We start from the raw sequence: 18,081 nt of genomic DNA on the forward strand, positions 1-18,081 counted from the left end.
GTGGTTGTATCCTTTCAGCAGGCTGGAGCTTTGAAAATTTTACTTGAGGTGTCCCCACCTGCACAGATAACATTATCACTTCATAACCTATTTCGATTCACATTGAAATTTATTAATTCAATTATTGTTAATTAACTAGGCTATTTGAGTGACCACTATTTACTTCGAAATGTTGCATCATTTTATTAGTTTTTGTGAGACATAAAAAAAACTTTTCACTCCCTTATTCCCAAAGTATGCTTGCCCAATATCGCCGGGATAAACAAATTGCGGTTGAGCGAGCGAAGCCAGCGAAAAAACTTTTTACAAAATTATTTGAAACTACAAGCCGACAAACGCTACACGAACTAAGGATGAGTGGGCCCCTAGTTAGAGGTAGGCCCCCAGTTGGGGCTTTGGAAAGCAGCAGCCTAAAATCGGCTTTGCATGATTTAATCAGCTATTGATTATTATCAAGCTTCTGTAGTATTTTTTTAAACAGTCAAAAAACATTAGACTGACTAAAATGAGTGGGCCCCTAATCATCCATGACCCCCCGGCCGGGGGGGTACCGAGAGCGATTAACACGCCCTGGTGATGATGTTCACACACGTTTTAATGCCAAGATGATTTTAGACTAATCCTAACCATTTTTATCAACAACGTCTCTTTGAACTAGTGCGTGTGGGGTGTGCTATGAATATGCCGTTGCGGTTTGCTTTCTGTGGTTTGATATCAGTATTTTGCGCACGTTTTGGCTTTTTCTTTTACACCTCGTGAGATATATTTCTCGTCTAACGTTTTATTGCATCTGCTTGTCATTCTTCCTGTCTGCTGGTGTGGAATGCGGTTCAGTTTTACAAGCTTTGCTGGTAGTTTTAGTGTGGCAAAATTTCTGTCACTGTTAATGGGCATTCAGATTTTTTTGAGAAGGTTTTATGAAAAGCCAAAAATAATCAAATTGTGCAGGCTGTATATCCAGTGTATGTACCTATGTATGTATTGTTTCAGAGAATTACATTAAAAAGATCGTAAACTGTGCAGTGTTATACAGCACAGCTTCAAATGTTTGTGGTAGGCCTACTAAAAGATGTATAAGATTCATAAAAAGGCTCATTACAATGAGACCTTATCTTTTCATTCCTGACACTTGGAATCTAGTATGGGACTACTTTTTACCTTTTTAGTATGATTAAACCTAAAAACGAACCGGAGCATACCAACCAAAAGCAGTGATATAAATTGGCTGAAAAAGTGTCATAGCTGGCATATTAATTTCGAGGTTTTTATCCGTAGAAATAATTTCATCGATCAAAGCAAATTTACCAAAGCAGGAAAGCTAAACTGCATGAGAAATATCCAAATTCTCATTCGTAAATTGCTAGAATGATAAATAAATATATCTTTCAAACACCAACGGAAGACAAAGCGAAAATGTTAAACGAAGACATCATTGGGCGTTGCTACAATGACTTACCAAGCCCCAAAAAAGGAGGCTATAATCCTTTACTGACTACTCAGTGAGTTTCTGAAACTCCAATTTAATTTCACATCTTGATAAGCAATTGAAAACGCCTCCAGGCCGAGATATCATCAACGTTACGGTTTAAACTGTCAAACTCATTCAGAATGATTTTCAACTGTCTGCAGATGGTCAGAGTTTTATAGAAAGCCACGTTTTCATTTCTTGGTATTGAAGATTAGACAGATTTGTTACATCCGAAAGCTATTCTCTGACTGAATGCAAAAACAGCTTCTTGAAAGGCAGCGTTTATATACAGATAGCATTGGCAAAAGTTTAATAAATTAAAATTAGCATTAACAAGTGAATACTACGATACGATAATACGATACTACATCGTTTCTAGCACTAGTTGCAACGTTCATCTGATGAATGTTGCAACTAGTGCTAGAAACGATAATTGTCCTGATAAACATCCAAGCTTTTCAGTATTCTGATACACATCAATAATTTTTTATTCAGGATATTTAATAAGATTATTGTATTTGAAGTTCTGTATGCAACTCTCAAAAGTAATGTCACCTGCAGTAATGCCCCATGTATCTCCATCTCCCGCCTTTATGGATCTATCACCGTTCACATCTGCATATTCCAACGGAACTTGGGAAGCGACAACAAACAAGTAGGTCCCCAGGTAGCAAACCAACGTATGCTACATTGATTCAACGTTTGCAGACGTCGATTTGCTGTCTAGGTTGTACAGTGAAGATATTATGATCATCTGATGTGTGTCTTTTGTTGTTTCATAATTAATCAGTAATGTCGCAACAATTTAAGTTGTTGCGACTTCTTCAAAGTTTCTGATGCCCTCATATCAAAGCACTAAAAGTTTTGTGATCTCATATTGCTTTTTACACGGAGGTATATATCTCCGTGGCAATACCCAGTGTACCTACTGCACTAAGAAGGCCAGAAGGCCGAAACGGTGTGCACTGTCTGCAGCTTTTATTGTTCATGTGCTTGCAGTAGCGGACCCAGGTGAGGTAGCCTACTTGGTCATGTGTTCCCTTGCTTAAAAAATAAAACCGAGAAAAAACATGTAGGCCTATATTTTTTTTCGGTTTTACAAAATGTTCTGTCCCAATTCCGTTTGATTAACCTAGCTGTCAACATTGGGCGCATGTGTTTTTAGAGACCCCAAGACTCCAGAATAGATTATTTCATTTTTGGGACCACAACTTCCTTATTAACCATTTTCTTTCACAAGGTTTGAGGGGTTGACAGACCCTCTAGTGCCCTCTCTCAAAATTATTTTTCTCGATCCGCAACTGTGCCCCTGATACAAAAAGGTGCCATCTTCACAAAGCAATGCATCCTATTATTACGCCAATGAATCAAGAGGATTGGTTATCAGGACACTTATACTTTTCATTTTAATGCATGAAGGCCAATCCATGGACTATTACAAAGCCAGACAATTTGGTCATTTTCAAAACATCTTCAGACAATGGATTAATGTAAAAAGAAGAAATTTTCTTGCTGGGTATTTTCTTTAGCAGTCCTTTATCAATCTTCTCCGACTGTTGTTAATTTGAAGTGTTTTGAAAAACAAACGTTTCGAAACAAGGTTTTATTTTGTCTCCTTTCAAGCAGTCTTTCATACAATGACATTTCGTTTCAAGCACATCTATTTTAAGAACTGCTACATGTTTACGAAGAAAAAATTTCAGATTTATTTTCAATAAATTGTGCGGTTTCGGTAAACCCAAGATTTTTATAACGATTCAAAATCGTTTTTCTCATTGTCAACGTACGGCGGTATCACGTGAAAAGTATTAATCTTAACGTCTTTAGAAAGTTTAAGTTGTCTTTGAAACACAACATTTGCAAAAAAATTAACACCACCATCATTATCATCATCACAACCATCATGCACATTTCTGATTCGAAGGCTGGTTGTCAATTTCTTCAACAAGCAGTAGCGCTGCCAGGAGAGTCCAGAAAACATTTTTGAACCGAGCCGAGGTGCTTTGAAAGGAATATAACCTCTTCAATGGACCCAAAAAACTTTAAAAAAAACACAGCATATTCTTTAGATATGATGCGCTTTTCTTCAAATTGTCTTGATTGAGTACCGGGAATCTCATTGGTACCGGGCCCAAATTATCCTCTCAACGGCCCCGGCCACAAATCTCGATCATCTGCTGTTCTCTGCATTTCCCAATGTATGACGAGTCCGCCCATTGCTTATCGGCTTACGTTATTCTCCAAGTCCTTTTCAATCTGCAAATGCAACCATGCAAACGTGATAATCCCTGAGAAGACGTTTTTCAAAAACCAAAATAGCTTTCTTGTCCTATTTTGACATCGTGAAATAAATTGGCGCTTTTGAACTTAACACTTTCCGCTCCAAAGTTTGTTCAAAAAAGGTTAATCCTTTCATCTGAGTTGCTGGAATGCTGGTGCATTCTGAAGCGTGATGGTATTAAAAGAAACGTGTCACTATCCGTGAGGGCAAAACAATTCATCAAGTGATCAAACTCAATTAATATACGTCAATGGAAGAGTGTAATTCGTCTTACAACTTTCATTTATGTGGCATTGATTACGTTTTCAACACAAAAAATATCAATCAAAAGTAGGCTATGTGAAACGTTGATACACGATGAAGTTGAGGGAATGTTATGAAAGGAGAGGGCAATATACAAGTGAGGGGGTCTTTAGCTTCAAATAGGCCTTTAGAACTGTCCGTACAGCAAAACCAAGTCAGACTTGCATGTCGGGCAGAGGATTTTGGGCCGATTTGGTATTGGTACTAGTGCTAGGCCAAAATGAAAATTTGAGCTATATTTGGCCTTGTAGGTAGAATATACCCTTCAGTGTGTCAGCTTGCTATAATGCAGAAATATCATTGTGAAGGTTTGAAATAGCTGTCTGGGGCATACCGTTACCTAAAAGTTAACTTTGAACCTTAAAAATATGTTGTTTTGGGGAAACACTGAAATATTAGTGATATTCAAATCGAGCCGTGGTTTTCAAGTCAGACTTATTCTTGAAACTGAAAACATCCGGGCTTCAATTCCTAAATTTTACAAGTCTTTATATGTATAGTCTTGTCTTGTCAACTTGATGTATTCATAAAATTTTATTTTTGGGAATGTTTTGCACTTCAAATGAACTTTGGCTTTAAATCACGTGGGGGACTAAAATAGAAGACCTATGCACAACTCTGCATCCGGGATGCTGCACGCAGCTACCTCAAAGCTTGTCGTCTTTTGAGCGCAATTTGAAATGCCAATGAAAGAAAAATCATTTCGAACGTCTCAAACCATTACGTAGTGATTTATCAAACATCGAAACCACATTGCAAATGTCGGGAATTCTTGCTACACACAAATCACTTAAAGTATTTTGAGAATGGTTAATGATCAATGAAACGTGTTTGACAATTGCAGTTTTTGGGACATTTATGGAAAAAGAAATGTACATCAAAGGAAATGTATCAATCACTTTAATACAAATAAATAATTGGTTTGAATATTGATATTTTTATTTTATAATTTTAGTAAATAAATCTTTTCCGAAGTCCAACACCATCGCCTCTACGTGGCGAAACTAGTAATGCTGAGGATTAACGAAGCAGCCAAGATGGTGGGGCACTGTAGATCAGGACTGGCCGACCTACTACAGTAAACTCTTGGCCGCATATACCTTTATGAAAAAGAGTAACGTACTTAAACCAACAAACCGACAAAACCAACACCAACACTAACATACACCTAATACACACAGCAAACAACAGAAAATTTTGGAAACTTTTCATGCAACAGGCAGTCAATGCTTGGAATCAAGTGCGACGATGAAAGAAGAAATAAATCTTAGCACAATGTTTAATTCTTGAAGTGCTTTCTGCGATCAACGTCTGCACTTTGCGAAGTTGTGTAACAAGATACAACTTCCAGCATCGGATTACGTCACAGCGATAAGACGTTGACACGTTGTGCACCGCAGTCTAAACAGATTCCGGCCTTTTGATATTGATTCATCGTCTGCAGACAATAAATTAATGTAAAAAATGATTGATCTGCTGTCTGGATAGTTGGGATTGATAACGATAAGCTTTGGTAAAACAGCATCCAACGTATGCCTGCTTCCACATAATCAATTCAACATCTTTGATGAAGTCGCCAAAATCGCATTCATATGCAGGTCAGAAAGTGGCCAAAGTATTCCTTTTCCTCACTTCATCGTCGTGCCTTTATGAGATCACGTGCCAATGAACGGGAATGAGATGTGACAGAGAGTAGGCGGCACTCCTCCGAATCCTCTGAAAAACTAATCGAAGACCTGAGTTGTAAAACTACTTAACCCAATTTCCACAAAATGTGACTTACCACCAAAAATGTAGTAGGCTGCACTATAATGGTCACTGCTTGTTCCGACACAAAATTTAATTTAAAAAAACAGCTTGAATTTGCTATAATAGAAGCTCAGCGCCGGTGTTTGCATAGAAGCAAAATATTAAACAACGTTGAAAAAATTTAACTTGCTTTATCTCAAAAGTCGTATTTTGGACTTAGCAGTTCTTCAGCTCAGACCTTCAATTGCCAAAGTGGGCCAGCTGAAAATATGCCATTTAAATTAAAAATGGGTATGTGGGTCTATTATTTGAGGTCAGCCTGGAACCCCCTCGTTTACACCAAGTTCTATTGAATTCACTGGCATTTAAAGCAAATATATCTCAGAAAATTTGCTTTCCATTAACGTTACCACGTTGCTGTTATTGCAGGACATTGGTTCGTCCATTCTCCGACGTCGACATTGTGATCAGCGCCGTCATCATCTTGACATTGATGGTTGTCAGTCTGGTGGGAAACGTCATCACTATTGTCGTCATCGTCACAAATCCAAAATTAAAGTGAGTAGTCGAAAGTTCATACCAGGTTATCCTTCACAAAAAGTAAATCGATTTGCTGTCTGGGTCATACTGTCCGACCCAGGTATGATGCTAGACACATAAACACAAAACAAGTGCAATAATAATGATAGAAAGGTGAAAGACAAAGTCCTTCTTTTTGTTGTGAGCGTCTGCTCAAAGCAGGTGATTGCGAAATTTAGCAGTCACAATATAAAAAAGAGTAAAAAAAGAATACATTGACTAGTGAAGAGAAAACAGTCCACTTCTTTAGCTTGGTCATTCTTTTAGGTTCTCCTAGGTTTGAATTTGAATACTAATCTTCACTCATCTTGACTTCAAAGAGGCCATTCCATGCAAAAGTTAGAATCCTATAAACATTACCGGTACATATAAGTTAACCCAAAAAATAAAGTATTTTCTGCAGAGGCGCAATTTGCTAAACACACAGTCTATCCTACTATGCTGCAGAGTACAGGTTTGAAAAAAAATATTTTTTTGCAACTTACTTCGATTAATAGGCTATCTTCGAATAAAGCTAACTTGTTGCCGCAGCGATTTTGCAAAAGTGTTTAGCATTTTGCCTCGTTCTGTGTGTGTGAACAAAATGTCCTTTCTTTGCATTGGTACGGAATATATTAGGAAGGTACTATTTTGAAATCTTATAGCCCAAACTTATAGCTTAATCGTTTTAGGACATTTACATCAATTCATTTTCTGATTTAGTTGAAAATCACAGATCAAGAAGGAAAAAGCACCTTCCCCTTTAATTAAAGGTGGTAACTTGTCTATGTGTCTTCAAAACTAATCTTAGTTGTAGCAGCCTAATCCAATCCAAAAATATCTATTTAATGAAACAATACTTCTTTCATATTTCAATCCAGTTCTTTATAGATTTGGTTAAGTCATCACAGGAGCTTAATATTTGTTTCGTGATTCTGAAATGAAAAGTTTATTTTGTTACAAACAATACTCTCATATTTAAACTCCGTACAAAGCTTGTTTAGGCTTCAAAATAAATGAAAACACAGAAAATTTCCATCTCATCACGCCATTTGCTGGTGGTTAAAAGTAAAGGTTTCACAATATTCCGAATTTAAGTCGGTTTGATCATGGACACCGCGCTGACGTCGGATGAGTTTCGATACTGGTTTCTTCAACCGCGATGTTATTCAGCCAGCAAGGAGTGATAACCTTTAGCTATCCTGTTGCATGACTGTGCTGTTTACTGCAGACTTCAGGGTTGTCAGACAGCTTTTGAGAAAAAAAGCCAAACAATGTCGAAAAAAGGGCCAAACTGGGTAAAAAAGAGCCAAATTGTTCAATAATGTTAATAACGTTGCTAATAATACATAATAACGTTAACAACTTCAATAACGTTACAACATTACAACAACACAATCTACAAGAACAATTCCAAATCTTCATCTTCTACAGTGTTTCCACTCGAATCTTTGGCATTGGCGTAAACATTGTCAGCTAAACATTGTCTAAAAAGTCGTAATAACACTTTTCAGTCTCAATTTCCGAAAGACATTTATTTAAATAGCTAGTTTGATAGTATGTGCCAACTGCTTCCCAAAAGAGCCAAATATTGAAAACAAAGGGCCAAACAATTTTTTTGGGGGCCAACTACCTCTAAAAAGGGCCAATCTGGCAAGCCTGGCAGACTTACACTTTGCGCTGACGACAACACCAACCAAGCATGCAATGACGTTAACAGCAATTTTCAACATTTTTGCAAGGACTCAAAAATACAACAAACTTCCGCTGGCAGTTTTTTGGCCAATAAAGCGTTGAGGTTTTATAAATTTCCGGCTATGGCAGTTTTCCAAGTTCAAACACTTTTTGTGTGAGTGCTGCATATTTTATCAGTTAGATCACGAAGCGTTTAGGCCTAATCAAGACCGTCCAATCAAAATGATTTGTTTGATTTTATCAAAATGATCTTATCTGATATAGTCTTTCGCTGCTTCCTGTCTGTTGTGGTATCTAGATTGATATGATGCTATTCATATTGTGTAGGCCTATAATTGTACCGTACTATTCCCACAACAGATGAAATAAAAGGTTTTCCTCTTTCTTTCTCTCTTTCTCTTTTGGTCGAAACAAAGTCGAAAAAACAACATTTGTGTGGAAACCCAACTATTTCAAACTGTTGACATATTTTAGTTTTGAACAGGTATTTGTTTGTTTGTTTTTTGTTTGTTTATCTTTATCCTGCATTGCGGGAAATATTTTTTCTACTTCATGTGGTTTCTAGGTAACGAAATTAAAAGTTTTATATTGATTTAACGTTGCCATAGCAGCTTTCATTTGAGAAGTTTAATTAAGTAGCCGGGTTGCATATTTGTAAATTGCAGGTCGCTGGAGCAGATGATGTTTATTGACCAATCAGAACTCTTGCCTTCTGATTGGTCAATAAACTTCATCTGCTGCAGCGACCTGCAGATTAAAAACTCGCAGCAGATTGTGTATTCCCAAAAAATATCTCTTTTCCCAGAGCGACCATTGTATTTTTTGCTTGTTTTTTTTAAGGATAAATAAGATTTACAAAGTTACAAATCTTTATTGCTTTCAACACCCAAAATGTAACCATGACCACATTTACCCAACTGATTAATCGTTTCTTGGTCGGCCACACCTGCAGCTTACTTTTGATATAATCACTGTGCCGATGAGGTTCGCTGCTACAAGAGCATGTGCATAGTGCAATGACACTAATCCTTTGATGGCACTATCAATGGCAATGAAATTAAATTATTTGCAGTGTTTAGGCTATGACTTTGCGTTTTCGATATCACCGCACTACGTAAATATTTCTATACAAAAAAAAATAAGATTAAAAATTAATGTTATTTATCGTATGGCTGCCAAATAATCTACAATAAAAAAATCTAAAAAAAAATAATTATTTAAATTTACTTCAAGTCTCGACGGAATAAGACTTTCTCTTGTAGTGTAAGTGATAAACCTTTCGGAAAAACATTCTTAAACGTGACCGTCACGTTTTACTTGGTAAGAAATTTCAAAATCAATGGGAGAAATTCTTTCAGAAAAATAAAAATTGCAGCAAAAAAAACTTTTAAGTCAAAATATCATGAACTCAATTCGCTTTGGGATTGCAGACGAGGAGTTATTTTCATGACAAACTCAACTTCAGAACGATCGATGCGCTGACGACTTTATAATTTTAACTCATAGGCATAAGCTATCTCTATAATTTGTACCTTTTTTTAACTTTTTTCGATTTCGGCCAACCGTTGACTGCCTCAAGAACATGCTACATTGTTTCGTAAAATGAGAGCATTGTGCAGCACTGAATTGAACATTCACCGACGTTTGTTCACAATGCATGACTGACTTCTTCAGAGATTTAAAACCAGAGTATAGGATAAAAGATACTTCGATTGGCACTTGGTTCATATCATATTCAAAAGGAAAAATAAACTGTAGCTTGAATCAGCTAGCTTGAAAGCATTCTCATTCAGTTTTTGACAATGAATCTTATTCTTGCAGGAATATGTTCATGATTTTTATTCTATCTCTTTGTGTGTCCGATCTTTACTCTTCCTTGATCAGCTGGATCTTCCTCTACAGAAGAACATGGGGGTTCGACGTGTGGGATCCCATGCCCAGAATATTCTGCAAGGTCACTGTAATGTATTATTTGAGTATAACTATACTAAACTCATGTTCAGCAAACGCACTTTAATAGCACTGAAGATGAAAATAGTTTAGTTTTCGAAACGTTTGCTAAACATGAGTTCAGTCGTCTCATTTTAGGCTTTTTATTTTTTGATTACTTCAGTAACAAATTTTGATATTTTGTCAAACTCAAAGAAATTTAGCTCAAAAATAATATTGTTTTATTGTGTCTTTTAGTTTTTTTTTGTTTTTTTTCGTACCTCATTTTTTTGGAAGAGTTTTTCCCAATATCTGTTCGTAACGTTTCCTCTGGTTGAGTCATCGTGATCTTGGCTTAACCTTGCTTGTTGATCTTGTTGCGATGTACCATAACGTCTTTTCAAATATTTGTTTTTACTTTTAGTTGTACTGGGCGAGTGAACTGTGGACCAATTACGTCACCGCGTGGCATATCTTGGCATTTGGAATCCTCCGGTACTTGTGTTGCCGGTTTCCATTCTACTTTTCCAAGATTTTGCAGGAGGAACTGAAACACGCCAAGGTAGGAAAACATGACTAATACCCAATCTGGACATTAAAAACTAAACTGGTCAATCTCAAACAAATGAAAATCAAAAACAAATAAAATATGTTTTTGTGACAGATTTTGAACCATATAATATGTCTAGAATCTAGATATTCTTCTAATTCTTTCACTTCACAATCGTCCAGACATTTGCAGTATTTTTTTTAAATCTCTGTTTAGTTAGCAGTAGGCTAAATGTTTATTAAAAGTTGTCTTTCACGATAAAATCTCAACACTAAATTTTGTGTTGTTTTGCAGATCTTGATTGTTTTGATTTGGATTATATCTTTTCTGGTTGGTTTCGTTCCTTTTTACATCTTTTTTGGAGTGAGAGAAGTTACTCGGTTTACAGGAAAGCCAAGTGATTTCTGGCCTGCATGCACAATAGCCGATGAATGGTAAACTTTATTGCAAAAACGCTTTTACAGTTGGATACACCAAAATTGTTCAATTAAGCTAATCGTCAGATTAGTTATACTAAGATCAACTTGCGTAAATTTGATTAGTAGATTAGTAATCGGCGATTTAGGGTTAGTGCACTAGAAACTAAACTAGTTTGTAAAATAAGCTGCTAAATCCGCCGATTTTTGTAATCGTTGAGTTATCTACAGTTGGTGGGTCCAACCATGGACTTCTAAATAGTAGAATCTGGACTGGAAACGCAGTGGACAACAGTAGGCCAAACAGTTGGTACAACAGTTGGCCAACAGTGGGCCAACAGCCAAGTAACTAACCCTGTTGGCCCACTGTTGGCCAACTGTTGTACCAACTGTTTGGCCTATTGTTGTCCACTGCGTTTCCAGTCCAGATTCTACTATTTAGAAGTCCATGGTCCAACCCTTAAACTTTGTTTCTAGAAGCTTCTGCAGCGAGATGATTGTTTGGTTTGTTTGTTTTGTTTTGAATCTTTATCCTCGGACTGACAAAGCCTTGATTGATTATTCCTGGTAGTTTTGCATACTTGTAGAGGATTTGACACAGGGCCGTTTACCGAGAATGACAGGGTGAAAAGTCCGATTGCTGAAGTGTTGTTGCCGGGGAATTATTCCATTTACTATAGGTGCCTCTGAATGGAGAGCAGTCTTGAATGCGTTGCTCAAGCACACATCCCAAGAGTCGAACCAGCGCCGCTTAAAAAATAAAGAACCTTTAGTGAATAAAATAGCTTAAAGCATACAAGCAACAGTGCGTCAATTATAAGAAGATTTTTCAAGCTACTAACTTGCATTAATTTTTCTTAATGACGCAATGTTGTTTGTATGCTTTAAGCTATTTTATTCACAAAAGGTTCTTTATTTTTTTCTGAATTGAATTCAAATGAACACAATTTATGAGTTGCGAACTCTATGTAGCTGTTTAAACCGTGCGCGGACATTTTGCCGAAAGACATTTTGCCGAATGCACAAATTGCCGAAAGGACTAAGGTTGTGAACAATAGACTAAAACACATTGGGGAGAATATCGATACATATAACACAAAAATGAGTTTCGGAAAAATGTCCATTCAGCAAAATGTCTTTCGGCAAAATGTCCGGGTACCGTTTAAACTAAGTGCACTCTTTTTAATGAAGTAGCCAGGAGCCTGTTAAAACCGATGTTAATTTTGCTTTGGTATCATCAAGAAGTCCTATATCATTCCATCTGCTATCCCCTTTTCTTTTACACTCCAATTATCTGCATGATAATAGTCGCTATTTTGCTTTGTGTCACTCTTTGGCAAAACGCTAAAAAATCTCGAAGATGCGGATCACAAAAGACATCAAAAAAGAAATTAAGAAGAGAGCAACAAGCTATTTTTCAAGTTTTACTAATAGTGGTTTCATATCTCATTGGATACATTCCATTTACAGGTAGAAACTTTTTTTGGGGTGGTAAATCTACCCCACTTTACTAGTGGGCGTGGTTTGTGCCCAGTAGTAGCGTATATTTTATTGCAATTGTTAAGTTTAAAATTTAAACTTTAAATTTTTCTTTTTAAAAGTGTAAAATTGCACTGGGTCACATTTTCAATTTTGTTTGATAGGAATTTAGTTTCTAAACGTTTTAAAAGATAAATTTATTTGGGACACAATATTAGTTTAGAGTTTTGAAGAGTTTACGCTTTTTATTCATTTTTTATAAACCTATTCAAATAATTCAAATTGCAAAAAAAATAATTGATTAAAGTTTTTCTTAACATCACTTGCCAGAAGTAATATAGATTTCATAGACAAGAACAACATAAGCATAAACTTTCTATGTTTTCAAGAATTTTAATCTGATAACTTTTCTAGATTTAACTAAAACAGTCATTAAAAACTTTTTTAATTCTAGCTTATGGGTGGTATACTGTGCAACAACGAGAGGATCGCACGCTATCTGACAGACAGTTTGATTACTGGTTCGGGATGACTCAATACTTTTTTCTCTGCTTTTCGGAATGCTTGAATCCTGTTTTTTACAACCTTGGATCTTCTAAAATGCGGTACTACACCAAAAAGCTTCTCAGACAAACATTCTGCTGCTGCCTCCCTGAAGATAGATTTGTTCCGGAGCACAGTGATACCACACCGTCTCCTCAAGCCGTGCCAGCCAGAAAAAGCACAAAAGTATACAACGTCACTGGTGTTGTTTAGACGCTGACAAAAGAACTAGGCAAAATATTTGTTTGAAAAAGCGTTATCAAAGAAGGAGCCAACAGTTGAGTAAGAATGGATTTAGCTTGGAAAGAGAGAGTGTAGCCTACTTTGTTGGACCCAACTCATGCAAAACAATTATTACTGAAAATGCACATTTAGAACTTTTGATGAGAGATCCGTGAAGCAAAAACTCTTTATATTAGTGTACATTACTCGTAAGTTCACTTTATATTAACTTAATGTAATTAAGTTGTCAGCTGCATAGCCGAGTGGTGAGAGCCCTGGAACGGCTATCGAAAGGGCGCCGGTTCGACACCGCTCAAGAGCATGCGGCTGTCTTTGGCAGGACACTCAAAGGCATGCCTGAAGGTGGACATGAAGATTGGCTTCCTTGCTTTCCCATCCACTTAATCTAAATCTTCAACCACCAGGTGTAAGCCTGGATACGACAAACAAACAGCCTTGTGATGAGTTACTTTATGTTGTAGATTTAAACTTTAATCATGAAAACTTGTGCTTTTTATCGAGTGACTTATTTGTGTCGTATTGTAAATACACAAACTTCGAGAAACCTTTGCTGACAGAGAAAATTAAAGCCATCCAATATTCCGAAGAGCACGGTCCAGAAGTAAGGTAATGGTAGGGCTCCGAGTAGTTTCCCAGACGTTGAATTGATGTTGAATAAACGTATAAAACGACTGATTTACTGTCTGGGTTAGTCCTGTTCGAATCCTTTCTTTTATTCACACTTTGTTTGATAGGTCGTCAGACCACTCGGCATGCGACAACTCAGCAATTACATTTCAGCTACTGCCAAGTCAACAAAGGAGATTTACATGCTCACGTCTGCAGACGTTGATTCAATGTCAAACTAACATATTTTGCTGTCTGGTTAGTGTATGGAGAAGTAGGCTACTCTGCTTTTGAAACAAGGCTAAGTTTCAGCAAATACAATTTGTGAAGTTTAGAAACACCAAAGCAACGTTACTCTACATAACTCACTGGCAGAAATAATAGGCTAGGTGTGGAGCAGGCAAACTAACCAAGGTATTTCATTGTTACAAATCTCAGATGTTACCTTACCCACAGCATTTAATTTATGAATGCAAGCGAAACATTTGCAAGGGTAAATCTTTATTTTAGTGTAAATAAAAGCTCATGATTCAAAACTTTGATCCTGTAATCGAAACTTCTCGTTGCAATGCAGCCTGATGATTTTTATTCTTTCTTCTATCGAGTCTTCTAAATTTGGTTGATACACCACAGATCGACACATTCTTGTGCGACGGAGTTGTATACTGAAAGGTCTCACTTGCTGCACTGGGAGGCACACAAGAAGATGGTCCGCTGTTTGGAGCCACAGACACACGTAACTGCGTCTGTGTTGGAGCTCCACTTCATCATTTCAGATTTAGTACGCTCACTGATTCGGAGTCGATTCATGGCATTCCACTGTACCCAGGGGACGTTCGCTCATGGTGAGAGGAACTCGGAAGGTGGAACCTTCATTTCCGCGCATGATGGATCATTTTCGAATTGTTGTTTTCCATTGCTGAAGCCTTGTTTTTTGGGGTTCTTTATTTTCCACTGGGTCCTAGGCTACTTGTTAAATCTTGTTACAGGAGAATGGGACAAAATTAAGCATTATAGGTTTTGCTTTAAAATTTTATGGAATTTATAAATATTTAAACTTGATAAACTGAGCTAAATAATTCATGCATTCGTTAGGTCTGGTTTTTTTTGTATATTTAAAAAAAAAATTCACTTTGTTTGTGACTAAAATTTGAGGACTTGTAAGTAATACACGTTAAAATGAGCAACCATCACTTGCTATAAGCTTAGCTCGCAGTCTACTGTTGTGACGTTTACAGTCAGAAAATCTACTTGAAGTTTATCTTCAATTTTTCCATTGTTGTATGTGCCACAGGGGCAAAGTTCTGTTCTTTTATTCCTTACATCAGCAAAACACACAAAAAAATCAAAACCTGAAATTTTACATTCTCATCTTATAATAATTTTGGACTACACCGAAAGGTTACGAAAGAGCAACCAGTCTTTAGTCTCATTCCAAAGGCACGTGGATCTTTTGCTTTATTTGGTGAAAAAAGATGGCACAATTGTTCATAAGATGTTTCTCACCACACTTTTCGAACAATGTAGCTTAGAAGAGAAAAGGCCCGACGCCCGTCACTGTCAGATGTTTAAAACGCATTCGATTCAGTTTTTTTCGTCTATTCAGTTAGCACTCCACCCTAGAAAAAGCTGTTGAGCTAAACACATTTGACATAGGCTCTTAGCATTCTCTGTCCTTTCGTTCAATGTTCGTTTGGAAAGCGTCGCGGTGTCCTATCTTAAACATTTGCTCTGTCTGCAGACGTTAAACTAACGTGGAATGATGGATTTTGTTGGCTATAAACAAGACCATTGACCTCTCAATCCAGTCTGCCTGCGTTTAAAATCTCGTACAAGTGATCAAGTCGGAACAGATGAGTTTATGGCTTGAAATAAAAAAAACTGCAATTTCACCCGGTTGAGCAGAATAACGTCAATACTCATCAGTTGGATGGAAGAAATACGCCGTTGCTTTGTGCAATCGAACACAACAAAATGCAACAGTCCTCCATCAGGCGAACAAATACTGTCATTTTTACATCGTTTTAACAACTAGCAGCATTGAAACGATGAAAATTCATCATCTTTATCAGCTTGATGGAGCTATAAGTTTACTTAACACAGTTTTAGAATGATGCTATATCATATAGCGTCGTTTCAACGTAAAAAATAATCACAAACAGAGCACAACTATGCGTAGCATACAAAGGAGTTGAATAAAATCGTCAGACTAAAATGATGTCTGATGTCATAGCAGCTAACCAACGGCAGGGATAGTTCCAACTCACAAAACCAGTCTTTATCGCTCCAGACGTTGTATCAAAGTAAAAACGATGGATTTTGTGAGACGAGCATTGACGAACAAGATGGTGGACAAGCAGCAAGGGAAGCTACTTTATTTCGACGGGGTAAGTTGAAACTGAAGCTTTCAAGTCTTGAGCAACCAATGCACACTTTGCTCAAATTAAAATCCATTTTACTGATGCCTGGGAGTATATGACGTACCCAGGCAGGAAAATCCGTCACTTTTACATTAATTCAACGTCTGCAGACGTTGAATTAATGTAAAAAAGACGGATTTTGCTGTCTGGGTAGTTTGCATTGGCAAAAGCTCTTAAACACCGCAATGGTGATGCGGTCACGAAGGAGTGAACTAAACAAAATGAAACGGTTCGAATGTACTTTTCTAACTGATTTAGTAAAAAGTGGAACTTTGGCTTCGTAGAAATTGTTGTAAAGTATAAAAAGATAACAAATAATTAACAAATATAGCTGCTGGGGAGTGACCAGCGTCGTGTATTGGGTCTTCCCAGACAGCAAAATCAGTCACTTTTACATTGATTGAACGTCTACAGACGTTGAATGAATGTAAAAATAACTGATTTTGGTGTCTGGGTGGCAGTGACCGATCCCAGACTGTCAACAGTTGGGACAGCACCATCGTCCATGCACCACATGAGTCAGTGCCTCCATACTTTGGTGGAGATTTCACAATGGTTCATGAAAAATGACGAAAGAAAATTGACAACAAACGTCATAGTGACGTTGTAATTACGTCAAATTAAGTTTCGATCTATTCTAAACCATTGTCGTTTGGAGGAACGTAATTGGTGGGTCGGTCTGAGGCGTTTCTGCCATGCATAGAGGATAGTAAGATTTTGAAGTACGTTTGGTCGTCAGAGTGCAAGCATTTGGTCCACAACTGGTGCAAAGAAAGCAGGAAAGCTCGCACCAATTGTTGTCCCTGGTTCGTATGACTTCTTCGAATTTTGATAAAACAACTCCAAGTTTGGAAGGTTCGGGCGAACAAATGAAAGCACGCGCATGAATGATTTTATACTATGGTAGGGCAATTATTGAAGACTGATGTTGACCTCAGTCATAACAAACGCGTTTGAGAGAAAGGTGCAGCAACTCACGGATCGAAAAAGATTTCCTAAAGTTATATCATAAAACCAATCAGTTTCAATATGTAGAAAAACAAACTTTTGACATGTAAACGCTTTTCACCCTCCCAGCTCGCGAAGTTTGTCTTTTTACATTGAAAAGCAAGAAGAGAACTTTTTACAACGTAAAAAACGACCAATTTTCCCAGCCGGGCTAAAACTGCACAGCATCAACACAAATGCAAAAAGCCAAGAATGTAACTGAGCAGTCCATATACGCAAGCACACAATAACTTCATTGTGCAATCATAAAGAACAAACCAAAGATCTATCTTCTCTGATTCGGATGGAATAAAAAATGATGATTTTTGCGCCAACTAACGCATTTGAAAAACATGATGTGGGACCAACTTCAAAGACAAAGCAAAAACGGAAATGACGTCAGCGAACATGAATCACGTGTCATGGGCAAGCTCTGATTTGATGTTGCCATTGTACCAAGGGAAGCCGTCATCAGGCTCCTGCAAAATTAGAAAGAGTTCAAGTCATGCGTTGTCTCAAGCAGCAAAATCCGTCATTTTGCTGTCGGGGTGTTGCGCTGAAAACGAAACTCATAAAACTATCTTCAATTTCACATTTCTTCAAAGTCTAAATACGTTGAACAACAAAGAACAGATGTGTACGCATAAAAACGTGTGATACTATAGTAACCTAGTTGCTAGATCTTATGCTTCCTGTCAGGGATATCTAAAGAAGGAAATACAAAGGCTCTCAGCGATTGCATTATTTTCACGACACTACCAAAGCGGTAGTTTGTAGCGCGTTAAACATGCGATTCTTTTTAAAATTGCAGAAAGTTTTGTAGCGCAGCTGGTACAGTCAGCTACAGAAGTTAG

The 18,081-nt window shown here is 37.2% G+C and overlaps 2 protein-coding genes across 5 annotated transcripts in view; one reads left to right on the forward strand and one right to left on the reverse strand.

Annotated features, from left to right (window-relative positions):
• The first annotated feature begins 2,016 nt into the window (after positions 1–2,016).
• LOC145787911 (uncharacterized) lies at positions 2,017–13,733 on the forward strand. The gene is made up of 8 exons (XM_082599749.1): positions 2,017–2,123; positions 6,231–6,359; positions 9,876–10,008; positions 10,408–10,545; positions 10,828–10,967; positions 11,430–11,448; positions 12,122–12,419; positions 12,883–13,733. The coding sequence occupies exons 1-8, from the start codon at positions 2,017–2,019 to the stop codon at positions 13,182–13,184; spliced, it is 1,266 nt and encodes a 421-aa protein (XP_082455875.1). The 3' UTR covers positions 13,185–13,733.
• Positions 13,734–15,664: 1,931 nt separating this feature from the next.
• LOC145787622 (tumor protein 63-like) overlaps positions 15,665–18,081 on the reverse strand; it is a 32,041-nt gene continuing 29,624 nt past the window's right edge. For all 4 annotated transcript variants that reach the window (XM_082599395.1, XM_082599396.1, XM_082599398.1 and 1 more), the window contains one exon: positions 15,665–17,706. In XM_082599395.1, the coding sequence (XP_082455521.1) occupies positions 17,641–17,706 (66 nt within the window). In that variant the 3' untranslated portion in view covers positions 15,665–17,640. The remainder of the gene's footprint in view (positions 17,707–18,081) is intronic.

The sequence above is a fragment of the Aplidium turbinatum genome, chromosome 18 (assembly GCF_918807975.1).
Source record: "Aplidium turbinatum chromosome 18, kaAplTurb1.1, whole genome shotgun sequence".
Lineage (NCBI taxonomy): Eukaryota > Metazoa > Chordata > Ascidiacea > Aplousobranchia > Polyclinidae > Aplidium > Aplidium turbinatum.

What these genes read in the sequence shown, in the direction of transcription:
- LOC145787911 (XM_082599749.1), top strand. Translation starts at nt 2,017, where the DNA reads ATGTCACCTGCAGTAATGCCCCATGTATCTCCATCTCCCGCCTTTATG. An exon ending in GTCACAAATCCAAAATTAAA is followed by an intron (nt 6,360 to 9,875) that starts GTGAGTAGTCGA and finishes TTATTCTTGCAG; the next exon opens with GAATATGTTCATGATTTTTA. An exon ending in TGCCCAGAATATTCTGCAAG is followed by an intron (nt 10,009 to 10,407) that starts GTCACTGTAATG and finishes TTTTACTTTTAG; the next exon opens with TTGTACTGGGCGAGTGAACT.